We start from the raw sequence: 20,151 nt of genomic DNA, 5'->3' as shown, positions 1-20,151 counted from the left end.
TGTAACTCAAATTCCTGAGGTCATTCTTGAATTGGCGAAACGCAGTTTAATGTTCATCATGCTTCATGCACTGAACTCCTGTGAGTGACAAGAAGCATTTTCGTGTGACGTGTGAGCTGTACTGGCCGGTGAGTGGCATGGTTTTATGCTGGTAGCTCTATGAGGGGACTCCTATGGGGTGAATGGCATGAGCCTTGGCTCTTAGTGAATAAAACTCTCTCATTCACGTGCTGGCCAATGGGAGGTACGCTCAAGAACACGCCATCTGTGTTCCTGTGTTACAGGCAGGTCTGGGAGAGAGTGGGTTTAGTCCAGCTGTTGCTGTCTTCCTTGATCTGAGGATGCCAGCACTTGTGCCTGCACTTATGCACATTTTGTGGACGTGTGCATGTTAATTGTGAAGCGTTTTCGTGAAGATCTGCAGCTTCTGAATGGCAACAGATGGTGAATTCTTACTGGGTTTATTCACGTTTCGGCAAAAAGATTTGCTCGTGTTTTGTTTACATTTTTTTGTTCGTGGGCACTAAAATTTCCCATGATGACCTTTGTCAAGCAAATGTGAAATCATACACTCCAGATGTTATTTTATAGAGCAGTTCTGTGGTGGCCAGTGTGACTGATGGTGCCATGAGGTCCAGGCACACTAGGACAAAAACTTGCTGTGAAGAACAAAATACAAGAAACTTGCCAGCCAGATTTGGAGTTTGTTATGGGGCACACAGTTTATTTTCTACCCATTAGCACTTTTTGATGCACATAGGTATTCCCACTAAAGCTGTTACAATCATGGGTCGTGATGGGTGTTCAAGGCAACAACAAATTGAGACTGCACGAAGATCCTGGCAAGGCACTGGTGGGAGCAGTAAGGGAAAATAACTATCACATACACTACGAAACAAGTCGGTAGCTGCTGCCATGACTTTGGCCTCATATAGTCACCTGAAGGAAGCAGCAGGTATTTGTACTACAGGAATCGACAACAATAATGCAGAAATTTACGTTGGCACTTTATTTTACACCTTGATGAAGTTGTACCGGTGTCTGCTTGAGAGGTGTTATTGAGGTCTGTACGTACAGCATAAGAGGCTACTGTCAGTGTTGTCACGTTATGTTCCTGGTTTTATCAAGCTACTGTGTGTACTCAAGGTTTTCCTTCTCCAACTTTGCAGTAAGAGAGAGTTTCTGTGCAGCAAATACGTTAGCTCAGGCCACTGTCTGATTAAGTACTGGTTGATACAAGTGGTACATGTTTGGAACATACTTCACAGATACATACTACACTGTTCATCAGCTGCTCAGTGGAAGTAGAAGCACGCCATGCACATGGTATGGTTTGTTAACAAATTACAGCCATGAACAGGGTGTCCCACCAAAACAGCCAAGATTAAAGGAAAACAAAGAACTGCTCTTCTGCAAGGACCCCAATAAACCAGCTCCGATAGAAGCCACCTCTTGTAAGTAGAATTTTCATCTTTTAATTAAGCAAATAAGAGAGTACTATAAAATGCTGTCTACTTATAAAGCATTACATTGAAAGGCATGGCCTGAAAGGCTTAAGCTGCTTCTATCCAAAAGCCAAATTGGGGAGGTTATCATCCAAGCATGTATCGAAGTTCGTGCAAATAGCATAAATGCAGTCTTTGACCATGCCTGCTACTAGGCGTTCAGCTAGTGTCATGGGGTGCATGGCAAGCAGGTATAGAGGGTCGTCTAAGATCCAGTTTGCCATTTGCTTGCACATCTGGTGCTTTATACTGAGTGTGCAAAGAACTTCACATAAAACCTTTCGTTTTGCAACATGTGTTTTTGCATGCGTTACGTCATGCTCTTTTAATCTCAACTGGAATTTTCAGGAATTCATTTGAAGATGGTAATAAGTTGGCAGGTAAATAATCAGATATTTTCCCCCTTGAGCAAGGTTGTGAACTACTACACTGATTAAGACTCTTCTAACTCCAGCTACTTCATTTTCTCATGCTCGAGGTGGGACACCCTGTACACGGTGCAGATTCTAGCCTGCACCTAGCCTCAGGCCTGGAATGCAACCTTTTTTTATAGCCCTAATTTAGTGAAAGTGGCATCTTAATGTGCTACTCTAAAATGCTAACATGCAACATAGAACAGGTTAAAAATCCGGGCAGTTTACAACAGTGGCATGCTATTTCACGCACAGATTGCTCCTCATGCGGTTATATTCGTTGTGATTAACCGCCTAGCATGATATCGCAGGTGCTTCGGCGAAATGCGATTAAAAGTGATGTCATGACAATTTGTCGATACCATTGGCTGGAGAGCTTCCTCTGAAGGGTGTTTGCCGTTTCGTTCTCCAGTTGTATTCGGCTATAGCACTGAGCAAGTCAGCTCTGATAAAATGCATCGTTAGCTGTGTAGTTGTTCTTGAATTAACAATACCAAGCTGTAGATCCACGAGTTGGCTGGCACATTGCGCTCTTTTGTAAACTTAACTGCAGACTGGGATCAGAATAGTGATCACTGCTGAAAGACTGATGGGCAAATGATGCATTTGCCAATTTTGGCTCTGTAGGTTCTGTTTGCATCAGCACTATTACCATGGAAACAGTACAAAATGGAGTGCCAGCTAAAATGAGGCTTTTATTTCATGGTGTTCTTCAGACCCTGACTCATTACTGAAAATCATAATTTATGAAAAGTTAGCATGTATTTCCAACCTACGATCATGGGAGTGTAAAACTGTGCCGATACTTGTGCAGATGTCGCAGTGAAAATGTCTTCATAAACTATAGCAAAGAATACCAACCTAACTTCATCAGAAAGTAGCCACAATGTTCTTTTGTTTCAACAGTGTTTACTCAAAAGAACTGTGAACTCTGGCAGTATGCAATAAACATAGATGATTGGTTGTGGGGCGAGTGAGGCAAAAAAAACCTTCATATTGTTCGCAGACACATTAGGCACTGCATGCGAAAAACTACAATGGAGTTGTAAGCTCATTAACGGGAGTGCAAGTATGCAAAACTGCACACTGCAACTTTTTGTTCTCTGATGGGAAGCTAAAGATCAGGCATTAGGTGAAAACAGGGGGAGCAGGCAAGGTACCTTTCTATTGGCCTGCAGTGCCAAAAGGTAGTTGGTAGCCTGATCAGCTAGCCAATAAGGTGCGATTACGGTTCAGGTGTAATGACTCGCATGCACGGAACTAAATTTGAACACCGCTGCTGCTCGTAGGTGGGAGTAACCCATCAAAAACTGCACGAGATTGAAGGCTTTTCAACTCTTTACCGATGTGCAGTCTCGTGTCCTGTTGGGAACTAAAGCTGCAGCTGCCATCGCATGCAAACCTCCCACCTAATGCTTCAAGAATACATACTTACAATGTATCCCAGGCTCATGCCGTTGTCGCAACAGTAGTACATTTGCGCCATGACAAGCAAAGTCAGATGATGCACAAGCTAGAAAACTCCCAGGGAAGAGAGCCATCTTCTGAGCGCCTCTGGTTTGCCGTGTGCTGTCTGCGGCCCCAAAAGAGCTTGCATACTGTTTCAGCACGTTACAGAAGGGGTGCTGTGAAGCAGTCACCTGTGCCTTCACCACTGTGAGCAGACACTCGCGATACGCATACAAGATTCCATCAAGGTGATTTTGAGCACCTTAAGATATACCCATGGCACCACCAATGCTCAGATAGCACCGAAACCCAGTTTACGCAGTTATCGGTCACTTACAAAGAGGGGCGTACCAAATTTTGCGTTGGTACGGCGGTCCAAATGAAAGGAGCTACACGAGCGTTCAATACCAAAGCATTTATATTCACTGTGAGCTGCAACGGACTTTACATTCAGTTCATTTGGTTGTGGCAGTCCGCTAGAAGCGACGCAACAAATCGGCGAACGTCCTGGAATCGCTCAGAGCGGCGGCGAACTTGAGTCCCTCGAACCGACGCACGAGGCAGTTTTGCGGTTACCGGCTTGCGTTGCGCCACTGTTCGATCCAGCGGGAGATTTTGTCGATGTTGTCCTCCATGTCGTCAGGCGTGTTGCTGGGCAACTCGAAAACGATGCCGTTGTCGTAGGCTTCACGTGCTTCGTCCAGAATCGTCTGGAAAATCTCGCACTGGACGTTCTCCTCGAGCTTCTTGCCAGTGTAGCCGCGTGCGCGAAGTCTGTCGTAGAGGAGAGTATTGTCTGTGCGCAGCACGAAGACGACGTCAAACCAACGCTTGGGGAAGAAGTCGCACCCGTGGTATTCGACAAGGTTGCCGCCAGCCTGCTGCGACAGCTTCTCGTCAAGTTCGTCGACCAAGCGATCTTCGTCGAGGATGGCGCAGTCGTACTTCTCGTCGTACCCGTCGAAGAGATCGTTTTCTCTCGCAATCTCGCCAACGTTGAGCCAGTCCAAACCTGTGCGCTGTGCCACTTCGGACCCTAGCGTAGACTTCCCTGTGCCAGGCGTGCCGGTGACGAGAATGTTGGGGAGGTAGCGGCGAGCCATGACTCCTCACGAGACCACGATGCTTATATTATACCTGTATCAAAGATGGAACACGCACAAATTTGCGGCCACGTGCACTACTCCATCTTGGGAGGGGGGGAAAGGATTCGTGCGGAAATGCCGTAGCTATGGTTGCCCGCCGCATACTGCCACATACTGCCACGCGCGCCCTCATTCCGCTTCCGCGTTGCATTGGGGCGCTGCAGTCGTCTTGCCTCCCTATTTGTCCGGAGGGGGCGCCACCGCTGCCTTGCCTCGTTTTATTTTTCGTCCAGAGATGGCGCGACCGCCGCGTGCGCTTTAATGAACGCGTTGCGCGCGTCTGGGTACAGAGATTGCGCTTTTTCCGACGTTGCGCTGACGCGCTTCGCTGTCGGAGCAGCTCGACAGTTACCAAGGCTTATCCATCTGGTTGTGCTGTGTGTTCTAATTGCACAAAAAAGAATACAAAACAGTTACGCAGGACGGAGCACGTACAACACAGACGAGCTCAGGATGTGCGCGGGGCCTAGGGAAAATCGTAATTACATTTATTTCATTTTTACTATTCACTATTAGTAAAGTGTGCCCTTATTTGGTCGAGTCACCGATACCCTGAATTCCACATCGCGAAAATACCGAACACACAAGCCACAGAACGTCGGCCTGGTGCTGAATCCAGAATGAACGGATACAAATAAATTTCTCCAGTCACCAGCCATAATTTACACTAACTGCTTAGCGCATGCAGGCTCAGTAAGGCCGCTACCCCCCCCTCCCGTTGTTGGCAACAGCAACAAGCCTACTAAAGACAGCATCGCTCTGCAGCGCATTCCCGGGCCTTTCGAAATACTACCGAATCGATGAACACGTCAGATAACGCTTAGTGGCCGTTTGCTCACGGCTTGTCATATAAGAATGCTGAAATAAGCAAAAATAAATTTGTGTGGCCATATAGGCTGTAAAGAAAGTTTAATCCAATCCCTTATAAGGCGCTGAAGATTTTCAAAAAGCGCGCCTTACGAGGTGCTTGTAGAGTTCTTTTCGAAGCACTCCTAGATGGCGGTACTGCTGGAGGCCCGGGTCCGAAGGCCGTTTGAGGTCATCGTCGCCGCGCCAATCGCCTTTCTTTTTCTTTTGAGCTTTGCTCTTTCGGGCTATCTCAAGGGCTTGCACGCTCTCACGGGCGCCTGCTTTTTCCTCCATCCGCCTGCCTCCGTGACGGCGCAGCTTGTTTTCAGCTCGCGGACGTCATCCTAATTGAACCAGTTCCAGGAGCGCGAGTGATAACCCGAGAACGCGCAGTTTGCACAGTGCTCGAAGCACGGGCGTATTGCACGACAATTGCACGGCGGAGCGTTTTCCTGTCGGGGAAGGCTGTCTGCAGCCGCGGAGCCTTTAAAACAGACGTTAAAACGCTTGACGCGGAATTTAATGACTTCGCAACAGCTCATTCGCCCACGAAATGGGGCTGTCGTCGGCTTTGCTCTTGGAGATCAAGTGGGAGTGGGATCTGCGCTGGCAACAGCGGTATTCGTGAGCGCGGCGTCGTAGGATAGCGTGATTCTGGGCTTGACATTGCCTATTGACCACGTTGACGGTTTCAACCCTGTGTGAGGGGAAGCAATAACAGTCCGTTATGAATTGTGCTTTCTGTACGCCACACGATCGACTATTTGAAGATCAGCCTTGGAGCCCTTATTGCGGCTGTTGTCGATGGCCGGAATTTTATTTAATTTTTCTCTCTCGCCGTTTTGTTTGCATCGTGTCGCGTTTCGGCGTAAGCAGAGCTGTACGCCGACTCTGTGTGCGATTAGGCAGCCTTCGTAAACCTGCCGTCTGCCTGTCCGGAAGCGCATCCCGGTCCGGCAAGATATGGTGCGTAAACAAGCGATGACTCGCTTCCTGATATGACGCCATCAGATATTGCACGCTGCGCTCATCACGTTCTTCCGCGATTTCCCCCGCACTGCGTCAATGGGGTACGCGCTGTCGCTAGTCAGCTGCCGCGGTCTGGCAGCGTGATCCCTAGGTGGCGTGGGCACTGTCCGTCTGTACTTATGTAAATGGTGTAAACATATATGGAGGAAGGAATGAATACGAGAGTGGGCATTGTATTTCCTAGCGTATCTCGCGGAGCCGACACGTCACTGTGTACATATGTACAGATCATGTCTGTCGGGACGGTGACCGCGAGGGAGGGGCCCAGCCGCCCCCAACCGGCACACTTTAGAGAATTTGCCCCATTTTGAGCGCAGTCTGCTTTGCTATCCAACTGAGGGGGTATTGTATAGCCATCTCCGGGAGGAGAGGAGGCGCATCCAAACTTGTTTTCATTCACCACGCAAGCTGACTTGCCTTTATGCCTTGTGATGACCTATTGCTCCAGGAGGGGCGATGACGTTATTAGCGGGCCGCCTTTCTGCCACGGGTTTCCGGCGACGGCGTGGTTTTCGCACAACGAGCCAAGTAATGCTCTCGCTTTAAAAATTAATATGAAAAATCGGTCGTGCTTAAACTGCACGCATAATACCAAGACATAATTACAAGGGTACGGCAAAAACAACCAAGAAAGAGAGTCATTTAATGTTTAACAAAGTATTCGCGAGTTTCTCTCCGGGGAAAAGTGGAGAAGTGAGCGGGATCTGAAAATGTTCACAGCATTCGCTGTTTAAAAGTCTGGAAATGGTGGGCCAGTTGAGTGTAGTCTTGGCAGATTAGCGATGCAACGAAGTGCTTTGTTTTGTACGTGAATGATGTGCAAATTGCTAACTTTCGCAGTGATCAATGTGAGATGCTAAATGTGGCGCTTGTAATAAGGGACTAATCATACTCATTAACATTCACCCAAGCGCATCCATACTACTACAAAACAGAAACTTCGTAGTTGAAGAGAAATTCATCCTAGTCCGGGGACGAACCCCGGCACGAGCCGCTGGTGGTGGTGTAACGCCTATATTGAAACAGCTTTTATGTTAGGCGTTAGATTAGTTGGTAGGTTTGCAATGTTTGCGAAGTGCACGTTAAAATGCTCCGCTAAGCCGTCGACGCCGGATTGTTCTATAATTATTATTATTATTACCTAATTATAGCTCTCGTGCCGCAAGGCTTGAATTTCTGCCTTTCAACACCGTTTTCGTGACGTTGTATGCTTTATGAGGACACCTTTTAGCGTATTGCTAGAAAGCTTATTTTTGTTTGTGTTTTATTGCACCGAAGCTAATTTGCTTGCATAACGGCAGCGGTGGCCTCTTGGTTTGAGTATTCGCCCTGTATGCGGGAGGTGCGGGGTTCGATCCCCAGTGCCGCCGGGTGCCCGCCGGTTTTTCCGGTGGGACCAAACTTTCCCTTGCCTGTTTCCCTGCTGTATTGAAATCGAATCATCGCCAGTATGTTTCTACTTTTCTTGAATGATAGGAAATCGAATGAATGGGCCTCCAGTAGCCAAGAAGTTTTTGGATAGTTATTTTTTTCCTCTAATCATTTTCAAGTACGCGGGCCTTGTCAAAGGCTTTCTTATCTTGTCGTTTAGTTCCACCCTTTTGTATAGGGAAAGCAGCGTTGTAGTGTCGGCGAAAAATAGAAATGAATTCGCTGTTGGCGTCATTCGCATTTGGCCTGCCGCGGTGGCGCAGCGGCTTTGCCATTCGTCTGCTGAGCTGCAGGACGCGGGATCGAATCCCTACCCCGGCGGCCTCATTTCGACGGAGGCGAAATGTAAAAAACTCCAATGCACTGTGCAATGTCAGCGCAGCTAAATAACCTCGGGTGGTCTAAATTATTCCGGAGCCCTCCACTACGGCGTCCCTCTTAAACCATATGTGTTGCTTCGGGACATACCACCACATTCGCGTTTGTTTCGTTGTAGACAGGTGACCACTAATAGCTTGCGGTGCATGAGCGGAAAGGAACCGTGTTTGTTATCAGTGGCCGCTTTTATGTCAGTGCAGGTTCGAGCACTTTCTTTTCTGGCGCAGAGCTTGAGTCTGCTATACGTATAGGACTGATGGTCCACTTATGTTGTAGCTTATAGCGCCCACTGTTTCAACAGATGTCTGTGCTCTCAGTGGAAAGATAAAGAAATGACTGCTTCCCCTGTCAGCGATGCACGAGTTGGCGCCGAAATTACATTTTTGAAGCCACGAGGGGTCACTGTGTTAGTTAGTCCGAAACAATATGCGTTGCCGCTGTACATGGTTATGTTCAAGTCATTGTTCAAGCGATAATTTTGACTTGCGGCATATTCCATAGGGTTCCTTCAACATAATAGAAAAGACTATTTGGCGATAGCATGGCGGGCGCTGTGCCGCTGTAAGCATTTCTTTGTTTCTAGAATATTTTTGCAAGCTTGTTGGCGCATGCTTAGCATGCATTGCTGGCTTGTTCACAATTGCGCGCTTGTACGCATGACATGTACGCATATATAGTTGTGCACATGATCGCTGGCTTGCACACACATAACGATTCGTAATTATTGCTTGCCCGCTTAAATGCCCCCAAAAAGCCTGGGGGTATATGTCGCGCTTGGCACCCACCGCAAAGCCCCTGCCCCATAGAGAAACGTACTTGGGTAAAGAGCGGACACTCCCGTAGGGCCCTGCGGCCGAGCTACTACGCTGCCGCCAGCGCTCTGAGCGGGTGGTCAGACCGCTAATTTCGTCCTCCGAGATTTTAGGACGTGCTTCAGCTCTGTTTCAGTTTCGGTTTCGATAGCAATGCTTTCGATTCTGATTTACTTTTGGCTATTAAAATATTCAGCCACATCGTCTAAGTGGAGCACATGGGCTTTAGTACTTCTTTTCTAAGCATGTCATACGTATAGACGCAATAAACTCTCGGATCGCAGACTTTTACTGGAAATAATACCAAGCTTCTCGAAGAACCTACGCAAGCCGAATTAGTTCATGCAAGTTGGAATAATGCAGTCAGAGCTGTTCTTACTTTAATTTTGTGCCGCCATTGAGCCGCCTCTTTCAGTTGCAGACATAGAAGGGAGTGGTTTCACACAAAGACTTTATTTTTTTTTCCACAATTTGAACTGTACAGAAAAAAAATTCTGGATCACACACATTTTATAAAATACATCATAGTACAAAGACCAACAAGAAAGAGGTTATGGTAAAGCCGGTGGCACCATGTCACGAAAAAAAAAATATTGCACGTATACGCTCTGCGGCTTTGTCATGTAAAACATCACCCGTGCGAGCAACACAACAGGAGTTGTCAACAGCTAGACACAAGTAAGGGGTTAAAGGGCACGTATAGCACGGTCGACTCCTGATCAGCAGCTTTGAGCGATAGGTTCTCAGGCTGTTCAGAAATACACGCACAACACATTTAGTGTATCATAGTATAACACAATAGTAAGCTTACACTCTTCGTAAAAGGCGATTATTGCTGTTTTTTCGTCAAGGTGTAGACACCACGCAAAAAGATCCACCTTTAGCGAGCTGACAATCCCAGTATCTTGCAGGCTGAACAGTAGGAATAGCCGCCTTCTTCAGCGAAGTCATCCCGGGGCTCATGAAGTCATCTGCGGTGAAATGGTCCCCGCAGCTGGGTCGACGACTTTTCTAACAGGTCGCCCCTCTTGGCATACTCGATCCAAGCCTTCGACCTGAAACAATTATGGCGCAGTATGACGTGTAATTATTCGCTTCACTGGCTGAATAATAAAAAAAAAAACATGCGCATAGTAGCCGGTTCTATCAAGAGATTGGCAGCACTGTTATATATCTTCTTTAAAGTACACAGAAAAGGCGTAAATCACCTGCTGTCACGAGGAATGCAGACGACTTCGTCTCCGGCTTCCTTTGTGTTCGCCTGTTGTTCCTACACCATGAAATGCAGCTGTAGCTCCCGTAATTTAATCCACTCCGTGGCATATTAGTGTGGGCTTGTGTACGTACTGTAAAGATTGTTGCAGTCATCAAACGGCAAAGAGAAATATATCGCAGCCAAAAAAAGATAGACAAGAAAAATAAACTCGCTGATGACAGTTATTTATATATTTGCGGGCAAGCATGTTAACATATCGTTCATGAAAAATTCTGTCTAACTAGCTTCAATCCCTTGCGGAAGCGAGCTGACGTAAACTGATTTTTTGTCTATAAAGCAGTGACTGTTGTCAATGGCTGTCTCTATGGTTTTGATCCAGACTGTATACCTGATCTGTTGAACTGATGATCGCTGATTTAGCGGTCCAAGGATCGCGAGTAAGAACAGCCCTAGCGCAACAGATATCACTAAGTATATGTGCGAAACACCCAACAAAATTTGCCAAGTTGGCAGAAAAAAGTCCTTGTACATTACTTTTTTTTCAGAAAAGAATATTTCAATTTGGTATTATGGCTAAAAAACGTACCTATCAATGCCGATCACCTGAAATTCTCTTTAACACATCATGTTGGCGGTATTGACACAGAAACGAGAAATTATGCCTGAATAAAACATATTAGCATTTGTTGTACTGCTGTCTAAAACAACCTTTTTTGTTTATATTTTAGGAATCTCTCTTTTGCAGTTCGTTTCCTAGCACTCTATGACACCTAAAAAGCACATAGTAGGTTTCGAACGTAATCGGGCAGCTCGATTCCGATGCTCCGATGGCAGTCAACTATTCCTAAACGCGGCTCAACCGCGATCGGGACATATTGAGGTCCGATTAGGATCTGAGCGATCACGATCACAAGTGCCCGCTTCCCGCGTGACAAAGATATTTTCACGTGGTCGATTTCAAATGTGCATTGCACTGTTCGACCCACGCCATATAAAACGTTTGTGTTACGATACGGGTGAGCCATCGATAAATTGTGTGTTTTAAACTGAACGTGTTGCGAGTGACTTTTGAAAAATTGCGCTTTCGAAGTAATGCACATCATGCGCTCTTCCGCAAAAGACAGTACAAGAACAAACGGATGGCTCACGGCTCACATTATATGCTACCCATGCAAAATACGTTCACGCAGCATCACAAACGACTTGCTACAATGTTCTTATCTCAAGAAGCATCAGAATTAATCCTGCCGGGAAAAGGAAACAACTTTCTGGAAAAACGAGGCGACGCGTTGAAAAGCGCGGTGAGGTGGGCTTAACCGGCGGCACATGACCGGCGCAGCACCAAGTTCCATATGGGAATGGAACGCTTGGATGCAACCCGGTGGACGTGTGATAAGCTGTCGACCTTTGACGTGGAGTGGGAGCGAACATAGGCCGCCTGGTGGGTGGTCAGAGCCTTTCTTGCTCGGTCGCGAAACGCCTTGAGTGTCCGCTCTTTACGTAAGTATGTTTCTCCATGCCTGCCCCGCATTGCTGTTCTGCGCACGAAATGGGGAGTGTACGCGTCCAAAGATATCATATCACTACCCGCATGATGTTTCGGAAAACGTTATTACGTCTAACTGGAAATGGCACTCATCAGGAAATGCTATATAACCTGATCTTTAGACGCAGTGGATCGTACGTTTACATATGAACCGCCTAAACTGTTTGGATTGCTGTGGAAGCGAAAGATAATTGCAACGGCCCGTGTGATTAGCCGACTTTCTGGCCTAAGCCAGTCACTCAGGCTGTTCGCGCAATGTGGAAAGCGTCAAGCTTCGTGGCAAAAATTCTACCGCTCCCTGTCTAGACAAACTTATATTCTTTATCATATTCCGCGACACAGCCATGCCCAACAATTTCCTCAGCCGAACACGAGTTGTCTTTGATGTTCGTGGCAACACTGCCACAGTGGCGAAATTCAGTACTTGTAACTTTTTTTGGTGTGTGTTAACGAAGTGTGGAAACAATAAAAAAAAACGCGTGAAGAGAAAGGGCATGACTTTCTTGCCACTTGTTCTTGTACACCCACCTGCGCCGGACTCTGAGAACACGCTCACAATCATTGCAAAATGCAAGGACCGCGTCACGCGTGTAATTGTCGAATCCAGAGGGGTCACCAGGTTCGGGCCGGTTTGCGTGAGCTCGGCTCCCCCTTCCGTTTTTCTCGGTGCCCGTGGGCAGTGCTATGTCAGTGCGCGTTAAAGACCCCTGGTGGTCGCAGTTATACCGCAGCCCTTCACTACGGCGTCCCTCATAGACCGAGTCGCTTTGGGACGTTAAACCTCATAAAACCAAAAACCAAAAAATCCGGGTTCGGTGCCGTGAGCGAAAAATCACGAGCATGACTATGACAAGTGGTGCCCGGAGAGCAACCCAGGATGCGAGTAGGCCACCTAGGTCACGTGACTTTGCGACGTCATCACAGCCTGCCCACCGTGGCAGGTGGCAGTTAAATTATTGACTGGTCGCTCGGGAAGAGCAACCTGGGCCGCACAAAGCTTACCGGATGGGAGGACCTAGCTGTCAGGGCAGTGGCGCCCCACAGCGCCAGGAAGGGTATGAGGGCTCCCAGGGATCTATGAATGGTTTATAGGGGGTTAACATTTCGAAGCGACTCAGGCTATCAGGGACGCCATAATGAAGGGCTCCAGAAATTCCGTCCACCTAGGGTTCTTTATCGTGCACTGACATCGTACAGTACACGGGCCTCTAGAATTTCGCCTCCATCGAAATTCGACCGCCGCGGCCGGGATTGGAGCCGCGTCTTTCGGGTCAGCAGCCGAGCGCCATAACCACTGAGCCACCGCGGCGGCGATCTATGAATGTAAAACAGAGAATGGCCAATTCTGCATGTATGGGAATTAACCCATTACGCTATCGCGTCATAAATTTGAGGCGGTGCTTAAGTGTCCCCTCCGATGTTTTTTTCCTCTCCGCGCTTCGTTGCTCGGCTGCTTTTCTTGGGCTGAAATCGAAGAATGAGGCTTTTGTTTCTGTTGCGTTTCACCGAACTTCTTCAGTCAGTGCGTAAAAATGCGACAGAATAGCGGCCTTGCTTGAAATGCTTCCAAGTTCGGCCATGTGCGCAGACTGGGGAGGAAAAGTGGTGGAGTTTTAGCGTAGTCAAACCGAGTAAGCGTGCGAAACCGTGTCTTTTGCCTGGCTGGCTCATGGTTTTGCTCTGCTGGCTCGTTGGCACATCTGGCGACGACATCGGGCTAAGCTCTGATCGAGGTTAAGCTGATGAAGACGCGCTGTGCAGTGTGTTGCAGTTTAACACCGAGGCGTGATCGGTTGCGGCGATAGCCTAGTGCTCTCGTGCAGTGGCCAGCGAAGCTGGTATGTTCGCGCCGCCGCGGGTTCGAATCGCAGTCGCGGCAATGTTTATTTTATTTCCTCACCGTCAAGGTCAGGGACGGCGCAAGATTCTTGGTTGGGTTTGACCCCGTGAATTTGCGCTTTCGCACTGAACAGGAATTCTTGGACGGAAACGGTGGGCGTGCTTCAAGTGCCGAGGAGGAATAAAGGAGGAACTGTACGAGCCAACGGTAGCCTTCGGTTCTCATCACAGCGTGGCCCTGTCTGGCCTCTGCTGCCAGGATGACGCTCATCTTGGCTGATCACACTGATCGCATCGGTGCTGCGTTGCCTGTGTTTGTATAGGTGGGCCGTCTTTTGCTGCCTCGATCCTGTCTTTGCTTCGCGTTTGACAGCGCTCGGTCGTTAACTCCTTAGCGATATCCGTTCCGACAGTTCTCCGCTGTCGGGTCATTTTACAGCGATAACTGTGACGTTCAGTTATAGCAGCGTTGGTGTTCTTTGCTACTGTCTTACCTGCTCCAGTATCGATCGCTGAAATTGTCTCGCATTCATTAACGCCTTGACTTCGTGCAGCCTTGATTACTTTTATACAAGTTTCGCGTATGGATGGATGGGTTTTGCCGGCATCCACTTTCAATCGAGGTGGTGACTGGAGTCGCTTCGCCGAGCTGATTTAATGGTATTATTAATGTTCATGTCCACGTGGCGCAACAGACAGGAGGAATCCGTATCTAGCTTATGTCCTAATGTGAGTCATTCCTGCGTCGAGTATATCCATTCTAACACGTCCAGGCTATTTTCTATTCGTGCGGAAAACTGCGCCTCTGGTCAGTTTTTTCCGCGGCATCTGTGCGATAGTGCTGAGCTACCTTTTCTTTACGGAAGCACACGACGGTTGCCTGCTCATTGCATGGGCCTCGAGAAGCCAAGTCTCCCTACCTCTTGGGAGAGGGAACACAAGGCACGGAGTGTCGCCGCAGCTCGCAAGCGCCTAATTACGCGCAGTCGTTGCTGCTGGTCTCATTTGAAACGGCACCTATACTTACACCACCTGACAACGGAAACGTATACGCTGGCGCTTGGCCAGGGTTTATTGCAGGAGGAGAGGGAGATTAGTGCGGAAGTGGGCAGAATCTTAATCAGGCTTGAAATAATCTGGAATGAATTTAAAAGGTGAGTGGGTGAAATTCGAATAAAATTAACGAAGGATCTTCTTGTTCCGTTCCAAGAATACAGCAGTGGTGGCTGCACCAAGCAGGATGAGTCGCTGACAGACCGTTGACATGAAAGCAGCTGTTCTTCGCAGTGTTTTTTTTTTTTGTGCGTTCGCCTTCCCTTCGCGGTCAGTGTGGTCAGTCCAGATAAGATCTTTTCAGAGTGGTTGAAGAGCGCCGCCATATTGGACACTGGGATGTGCCTGTGGTCGTAGACCTATGCTGGCTCGATAGCGACGCTTTATCGTTGCACCCTACGTAGAACAAGAAAGAGTTGAGGATTAAGCTCCCCCACGCTCTCCCAACGGCCCAGAAAGCCCGTTGCTCCGAGGGCCGCGGAAAGGCCTATAAAGCGCTGAATCCCGTTCCGCCGCAGTGGCGTCATCGAAGGCTCATGGCCCCGGCTGTAAATTTATCGACGTTGGAAACGGGTTACTGCGGATACCATTAGCTTGGGGATGAGAGGAGCCGCAAGTTCACGAAGGGGCGAACCTCACAGGGAGTCAGCAATGTCGCTCTGTCCTGGTACCCATGCGAAACTTTTATTGCCGCCGCGGTGGCTCAGTTGTCTTGGTGCTCGGCTACTGACCCGAAAGACGCCGATTCGATCCCTGCCGCGGTAGTCCCACTTCGACGGAGGCGAAATGCTAGAGACTTGTGTACTGTGCGATGTCAGTGCACGTGAAAGAGATCCAGGTGGTCTAAATTATCCGGAGGCTTCCACTACGGCGCCATTCATAGCCCGAGTCGGTTTGGGACGTTAAAACCCACAAACCAAACCAAACCAGACTTTGAGTACTTTTTTTTTAAATTACTAGCTCCATTAGACGAAATTCCGTCGGCGACGGGCGTTGAGGCCGAGAGATGGTTCCGAAAAGATGGCGTCGAAACAGCTGTAGCCACCGAAGCGGAGAGTGCGAAGGCGGCATGCACAACAGATACCCTCCCTCACTGCCTTCGACGCGCTATTTGCTCGTATGGCATAAGTGGCGGACCTCCGTGTAGCGCCGATTCATACGGTGACATTCGTACCAAAATTGTGACGCTACCCTTTGTCGTACAGCGTTCTGTGTAATGGCATACGATTTCTCTTTGCACATAGCATGCGTCTTTTAGTCAAGTTACAGGCTAGCTTGCGACAGGGATTCGAACCGGCGACGTATGTATCTTTAATGGTACGCCTTTCCCCGACTGTCATTTCGTAGTTGTGACGTAACCGTTCGTCGTACAGCGTTCCGGGTGGCGCCAATATTTCTCGTTGCACTGCTGCTAGTCAAGTTGGAGGCTAGCTCGATTCCAACCGGCGACATTTAAACTCAGGATTAGACCTTTGCCTTCACGGCATGCAAGCAGTCTTAAGTGACCCTCGTAGCTTTTTTTTTCTGCTGGTTTTCTCTGTCTTTTCGCCGATTTTGCGGGCCTAGTCCTTCAAGCCATTTTTGGCTTTGAAGATCCTGTAACTGAAAATGTAACATGGAAACTGCCAATAAAATTATTATTATTATTATTATTATTATTATTATTATTATTATTATTATTATTATTATTATTATTATTATTATTATTATTATTATTATTATTATTATTATTATTGGTAGTTTGCCGTCAGGCGTTCGTTTAGAAAGTCGTGTAGGGATGAGTGCGACAAAGTTTAAATAAGGAAGGTAAAATAGCGCATTCGGCTAATTTTCGGGCGTTGCCAGAATGCAGAGGCAGCCTTGTCAGGATGATGGCTTACTATATACGTTACAGGAAATTTTGTGGACAGCCAGCACAAGGGGAAGAAATTCGACAACGAATACGGCTGTGAATCTGGGACTCTGACGGAATATGTCCACGAAAGTGCCTGCGAGTAAATATCGACCGCCGGATACTCGCTGCGCCGAGAATCGTCCCTGGAGAGAGTAATGCGACGCTGAAATTTTCCCAGGTATTCGCCAAGAAGACCACGTGACGTATTACGAGGCAACTGCGTCGCGTTGCTCCGAAAAATGTGATCGAAATTAAAGTCAGCCCGTGGCATTGCGCGTAGTTTGCTGACTATATATAACGGGCTCGGGTTAGCCCCAACCTTCGGTCAACGCAAAAGCGCCTCAGCGACACACCATGCAAAAGGGCTGGAACAAGCTGCAATCTCCGCGAAAAGTGTTCAGCCATTAAGAGCTAGGAGCGGGGATTAAGTGAGGCAGGCGCGCTTCTGTAGGCAAAGGCTGCATTAGCAACCGATGTGAGAAATGTGAAGCTACCGAATTACGGCGTAGGTTTTGTAAAGGCACCGTGTCACGACGTGTACCCAATTTTGTATTGTTTATCCTCGTAAGGCGGCGAAAAGCGCATTTGTGGCCCTCCGGCCAAACTATGGGATCGCGTCGTCTCAGCCTGTGGGGTATCTGCGATGCGGTACAGAAATGCAGAGTGGTTTCCCCACGCAGATGACTGCCGTGGGCGTTCTTTAAGTTTAAAACCAAGTTTGTCCGCGCCAGCCACTCCTCACGATCGTGCTTGCAACAGTTGGCGTAGCGCGTGGATGCACCCGTAGTAGAAGAGAGGAAAAGCAATGGTACAGATAAAACCTGGAATCCTGGTGAATAGGTGCGTCGCGAACAGATTTACTCAACAGCCGTGAGACTCTTCTCTCGCCACACGAGGATCGCTGGCTCGAAGCTGGGTTTTAAACACGCTAGAAAAGAGAAGCAACTGCAGTCTTTAGCCTCGTTCACATGAAACCGACAGCGGCAGCTCGAGTCAGGGGATCGAGGTGAGCGTGGTCAGCCCAACTCGACGGCTGTCTGTTTACATGAACTCTCGCGGTGCGCCCGGCGAGGCGCCACCGCATGAGTGGTGGACCGACTCCCGCTCATGTTTTCTCCTTTAAAAAAAATGTTTTTCCCAAGCGTGAAAGAGGATTAATTGTAATTTGCAGAACGGGCTGCGAGTCAACCCACCCACCCCTTGCGCCGGAGTTGAGGGGTCGAGTCCAGTCGACTCCCCGACCCGACGACGTTTACATGAACCCAGTAACCATCCGACGTATCTCGACTCAACCCGGCCCTGTCGCGTTCACGCAAACGGCGCCTTTCTCGTCGTCGAGAGTAAGCATGAAATGCGCTGCAGAAACTGCGTAGCGCATTGCATGTGGCGGCTCATAGATGGTGGTAGCTGCACTCGGGTGTCGGCCTGATCCCGCGTGGCTGTTGGGGCCGCCGCCGCCTTCGGCCGCTTCTGCACTTCGACCTCGTCTTCCCTGGCTGCTTTCGCGGCTTGAGTAACCGCCGACATCAGCTGCTTATCTGCCAGCTGGCAGCGTCCCTCGCCACTTCAGTGCTTTACGTGCTTCAGCCGCTTTTTTTTTTTGTGTGTGTATGTGCTGGGCAAAGTTCCTTGCTATGTGGCAGGCCGTAGCGCTCGCGCGCTCTTCTTTGGCCTAATTAGCGACGCCTTAAATTAATCTCCTCTGGCGTGGTTGATTTTGTGGAAGCTGCAGACCACATCAGCAAAGCTATTCGGCTGCGTATCGGCCAGCCTTCGGTGCCACTCATGGCGAACATGATCCCAAGTTTTACTGCGGTAGCGTTTGAAGTACCACGCGACACAAGTGCGTCGCCGGTCATAAAATTCAGCCATTGGCTGGTGGAAAGTGACGTCATTTCCGGTAAAGGCATCAACGGTTAGTTGCTAATGCATTGCCAACACGCAATGGAATTCTGCGTCCGTGTGAATTTTTTTTTTTTTTGATGCACGGAATTATAGCAGCTGTCCGTCTGCCGCTTTAGTGTTTCGTGCGCTTTTGTCGTTTTCGCGCTGTCTAATCTCAAATGAACCCGTGCTAATCTGTCCAGCTCTCACGAGCCACACACGATGCCTGGAAACAACGCTCGTTCAATATGTATTCTCTAACTCTTCTGAAAACGACTCCACTGGCCGACTTTTAAACCCGCCGGCGCATTGTGGTTTCGTTAATAGTCGCGTGTTCCTTCTGATCACTTAGGCTAGACAAGAAGTTCATGTTTATGTGGCACTCTCTCCAGCTTTTGCAACAAATAACTTATTGGTTACGTTCGCAGAGCACATGCTACGGAAGATGCTTTTGGTTTGGTTTACGGGGTTTTAACGACCCAAAGTGACTCAGGCTATATATGAGGGACACCGTAGTGAAGGGCTCGGGAAATTTCGTCCACCTGGGTTTCTTTTACGTGCGCTGACATCGCACAGTACACGGACCTCTTGCATTTCGCCTCCATCGAGATACGACTGCCATGGCCGGGATCGAACCCGCTTCCTTCGGTTTAGCGGTCGCGCACCAAAACCACTTCGGCGGCCGGCCTTTCTGCGCCGATAAGACTTCATTCCACCACGAAGTTGTTTTTTTCAAGTTGATTTTAGCTCCCATTTTCAGCAGATTCAAGCGAACCTCGTGTGAACCTGAAGCCGGACATGAGGGCGAACTCATCCTAAATATTCCTAAGCTTTCCGCCCGAATGGTGTCCAGCAGAAAAACATCGTCTCCGAGCGGAAATCGAACGGGCGGCGCAAACAGATGAGCTTCGCTTCGCGTTGTCTCAGACCACTCGGCCATCACCACAGCTTCTCCGGCCGCGCGCTTAGCTGGCATTATCTCGCGCTGTGCTTTGGATACCAACGTCTACGTCAGCTTTAATCCGATTAAAATGAAAATTGTTGCTGGAATGGAAAGGCGCCGAAAGTCCGCGAGAAGGCTCTGCATGTGCGGAAAGAGCAGCCGGTCGTGCTTTCTGCGCATGCGCTTTTACCGCCGATTCTCCCCGGCTGTCGGCATGTGCCATCGGGGACAAAAGTGGGATACTCCATGCAGCGGGAGCCGGAGCAACGGAAAACTGCATCGTAACGCCGTCTGAAGCACGAAACATTGACGCGAGTCAAGCGACATGCCTGCACATAATAAAGGGCTTCCAGTGGCTGTCTCGATCTCAGATGCCGCCTGTAGATGGCGTTACAGTGCAGTTTTCCGTCGCTCCGGCTCCCGCTGCGTGGAGTATACCACCTTTGCCTCCGATAGTATGTCTCAAACGCGCCTTGAGCGGAGGGATGAGGCAGATAGAGGAAGGAGTGCCGTAGACCGTAATCGAGGGTCCATGATTAATTTGGGCATCCTAGGGTTCCTAACGTGCACTGGCATCGCACAGCACACGGACGCCTTTTTGGGTTCTGCCGTCATCGGAATGCGGCCCCGGCAGCCGCCCTAACCAGTACACATCAGAGGGAAGGACCGAAAAATGCAGCGTGAGGCGTTGGACGCTGTGCCTAGTACGTAAATGAAGCGGCTGCAAATGTAGCGACCCGCGCGACCAGCGCCAGCCACGCTCTG

The 20,151-nt window shown here is 48.8% G+C and overlaps 2 protein-coding genes across 4 annotated transcripts in view; one reads left to right on the top strand and one right to left on the bottom strand.

Moving 5' to 3' along the window:
* The window catches only part of LOC144128555 (uncharacterized), a 155,078-nt gene that overhangs the window by 25,923 nt on the left and 109,004 nt on the right, over positions 1 to 20,151 (top strand). The window lies entirely within an intron of this gene.
* On the bottom strand, positions 3,768 to 4,612 carry Ak6 (adenylate kinase isoenzyme 6). Its single transcript, XM_077662052.1, has one exon. The coding sequence runs from the start codon at positions 4,468 to 4,470 to the stop codon at positions 3,940 to 3,942; it is 531 nt and encodes a 176-aa protein (XP_077518178.1). The 5' UTR covers positions 4,471 to 4,612; the 3' UTR covers positions 3,768 to 3,939.

Source organism: Amblyomma americanum, chromosome 4 (genome assembly GCF_052857255.1).
Source record: "Amblyomma americanum isolate KBUSLIRL-KWMA chromosome 4, ASM5285725v1, whole genome shotgun sequence".
Lineage (NCBI taxonomy): Eukaryota > Metazoa > Arthropoda > Arachnida > Ixodida > Ixodidae > Amblyomma > Amblyomma americanum.
Note: the sequence above shows the minus strand (reverse complement) of the source record. Positions and strands in the feature narration are given on the sequence as shown.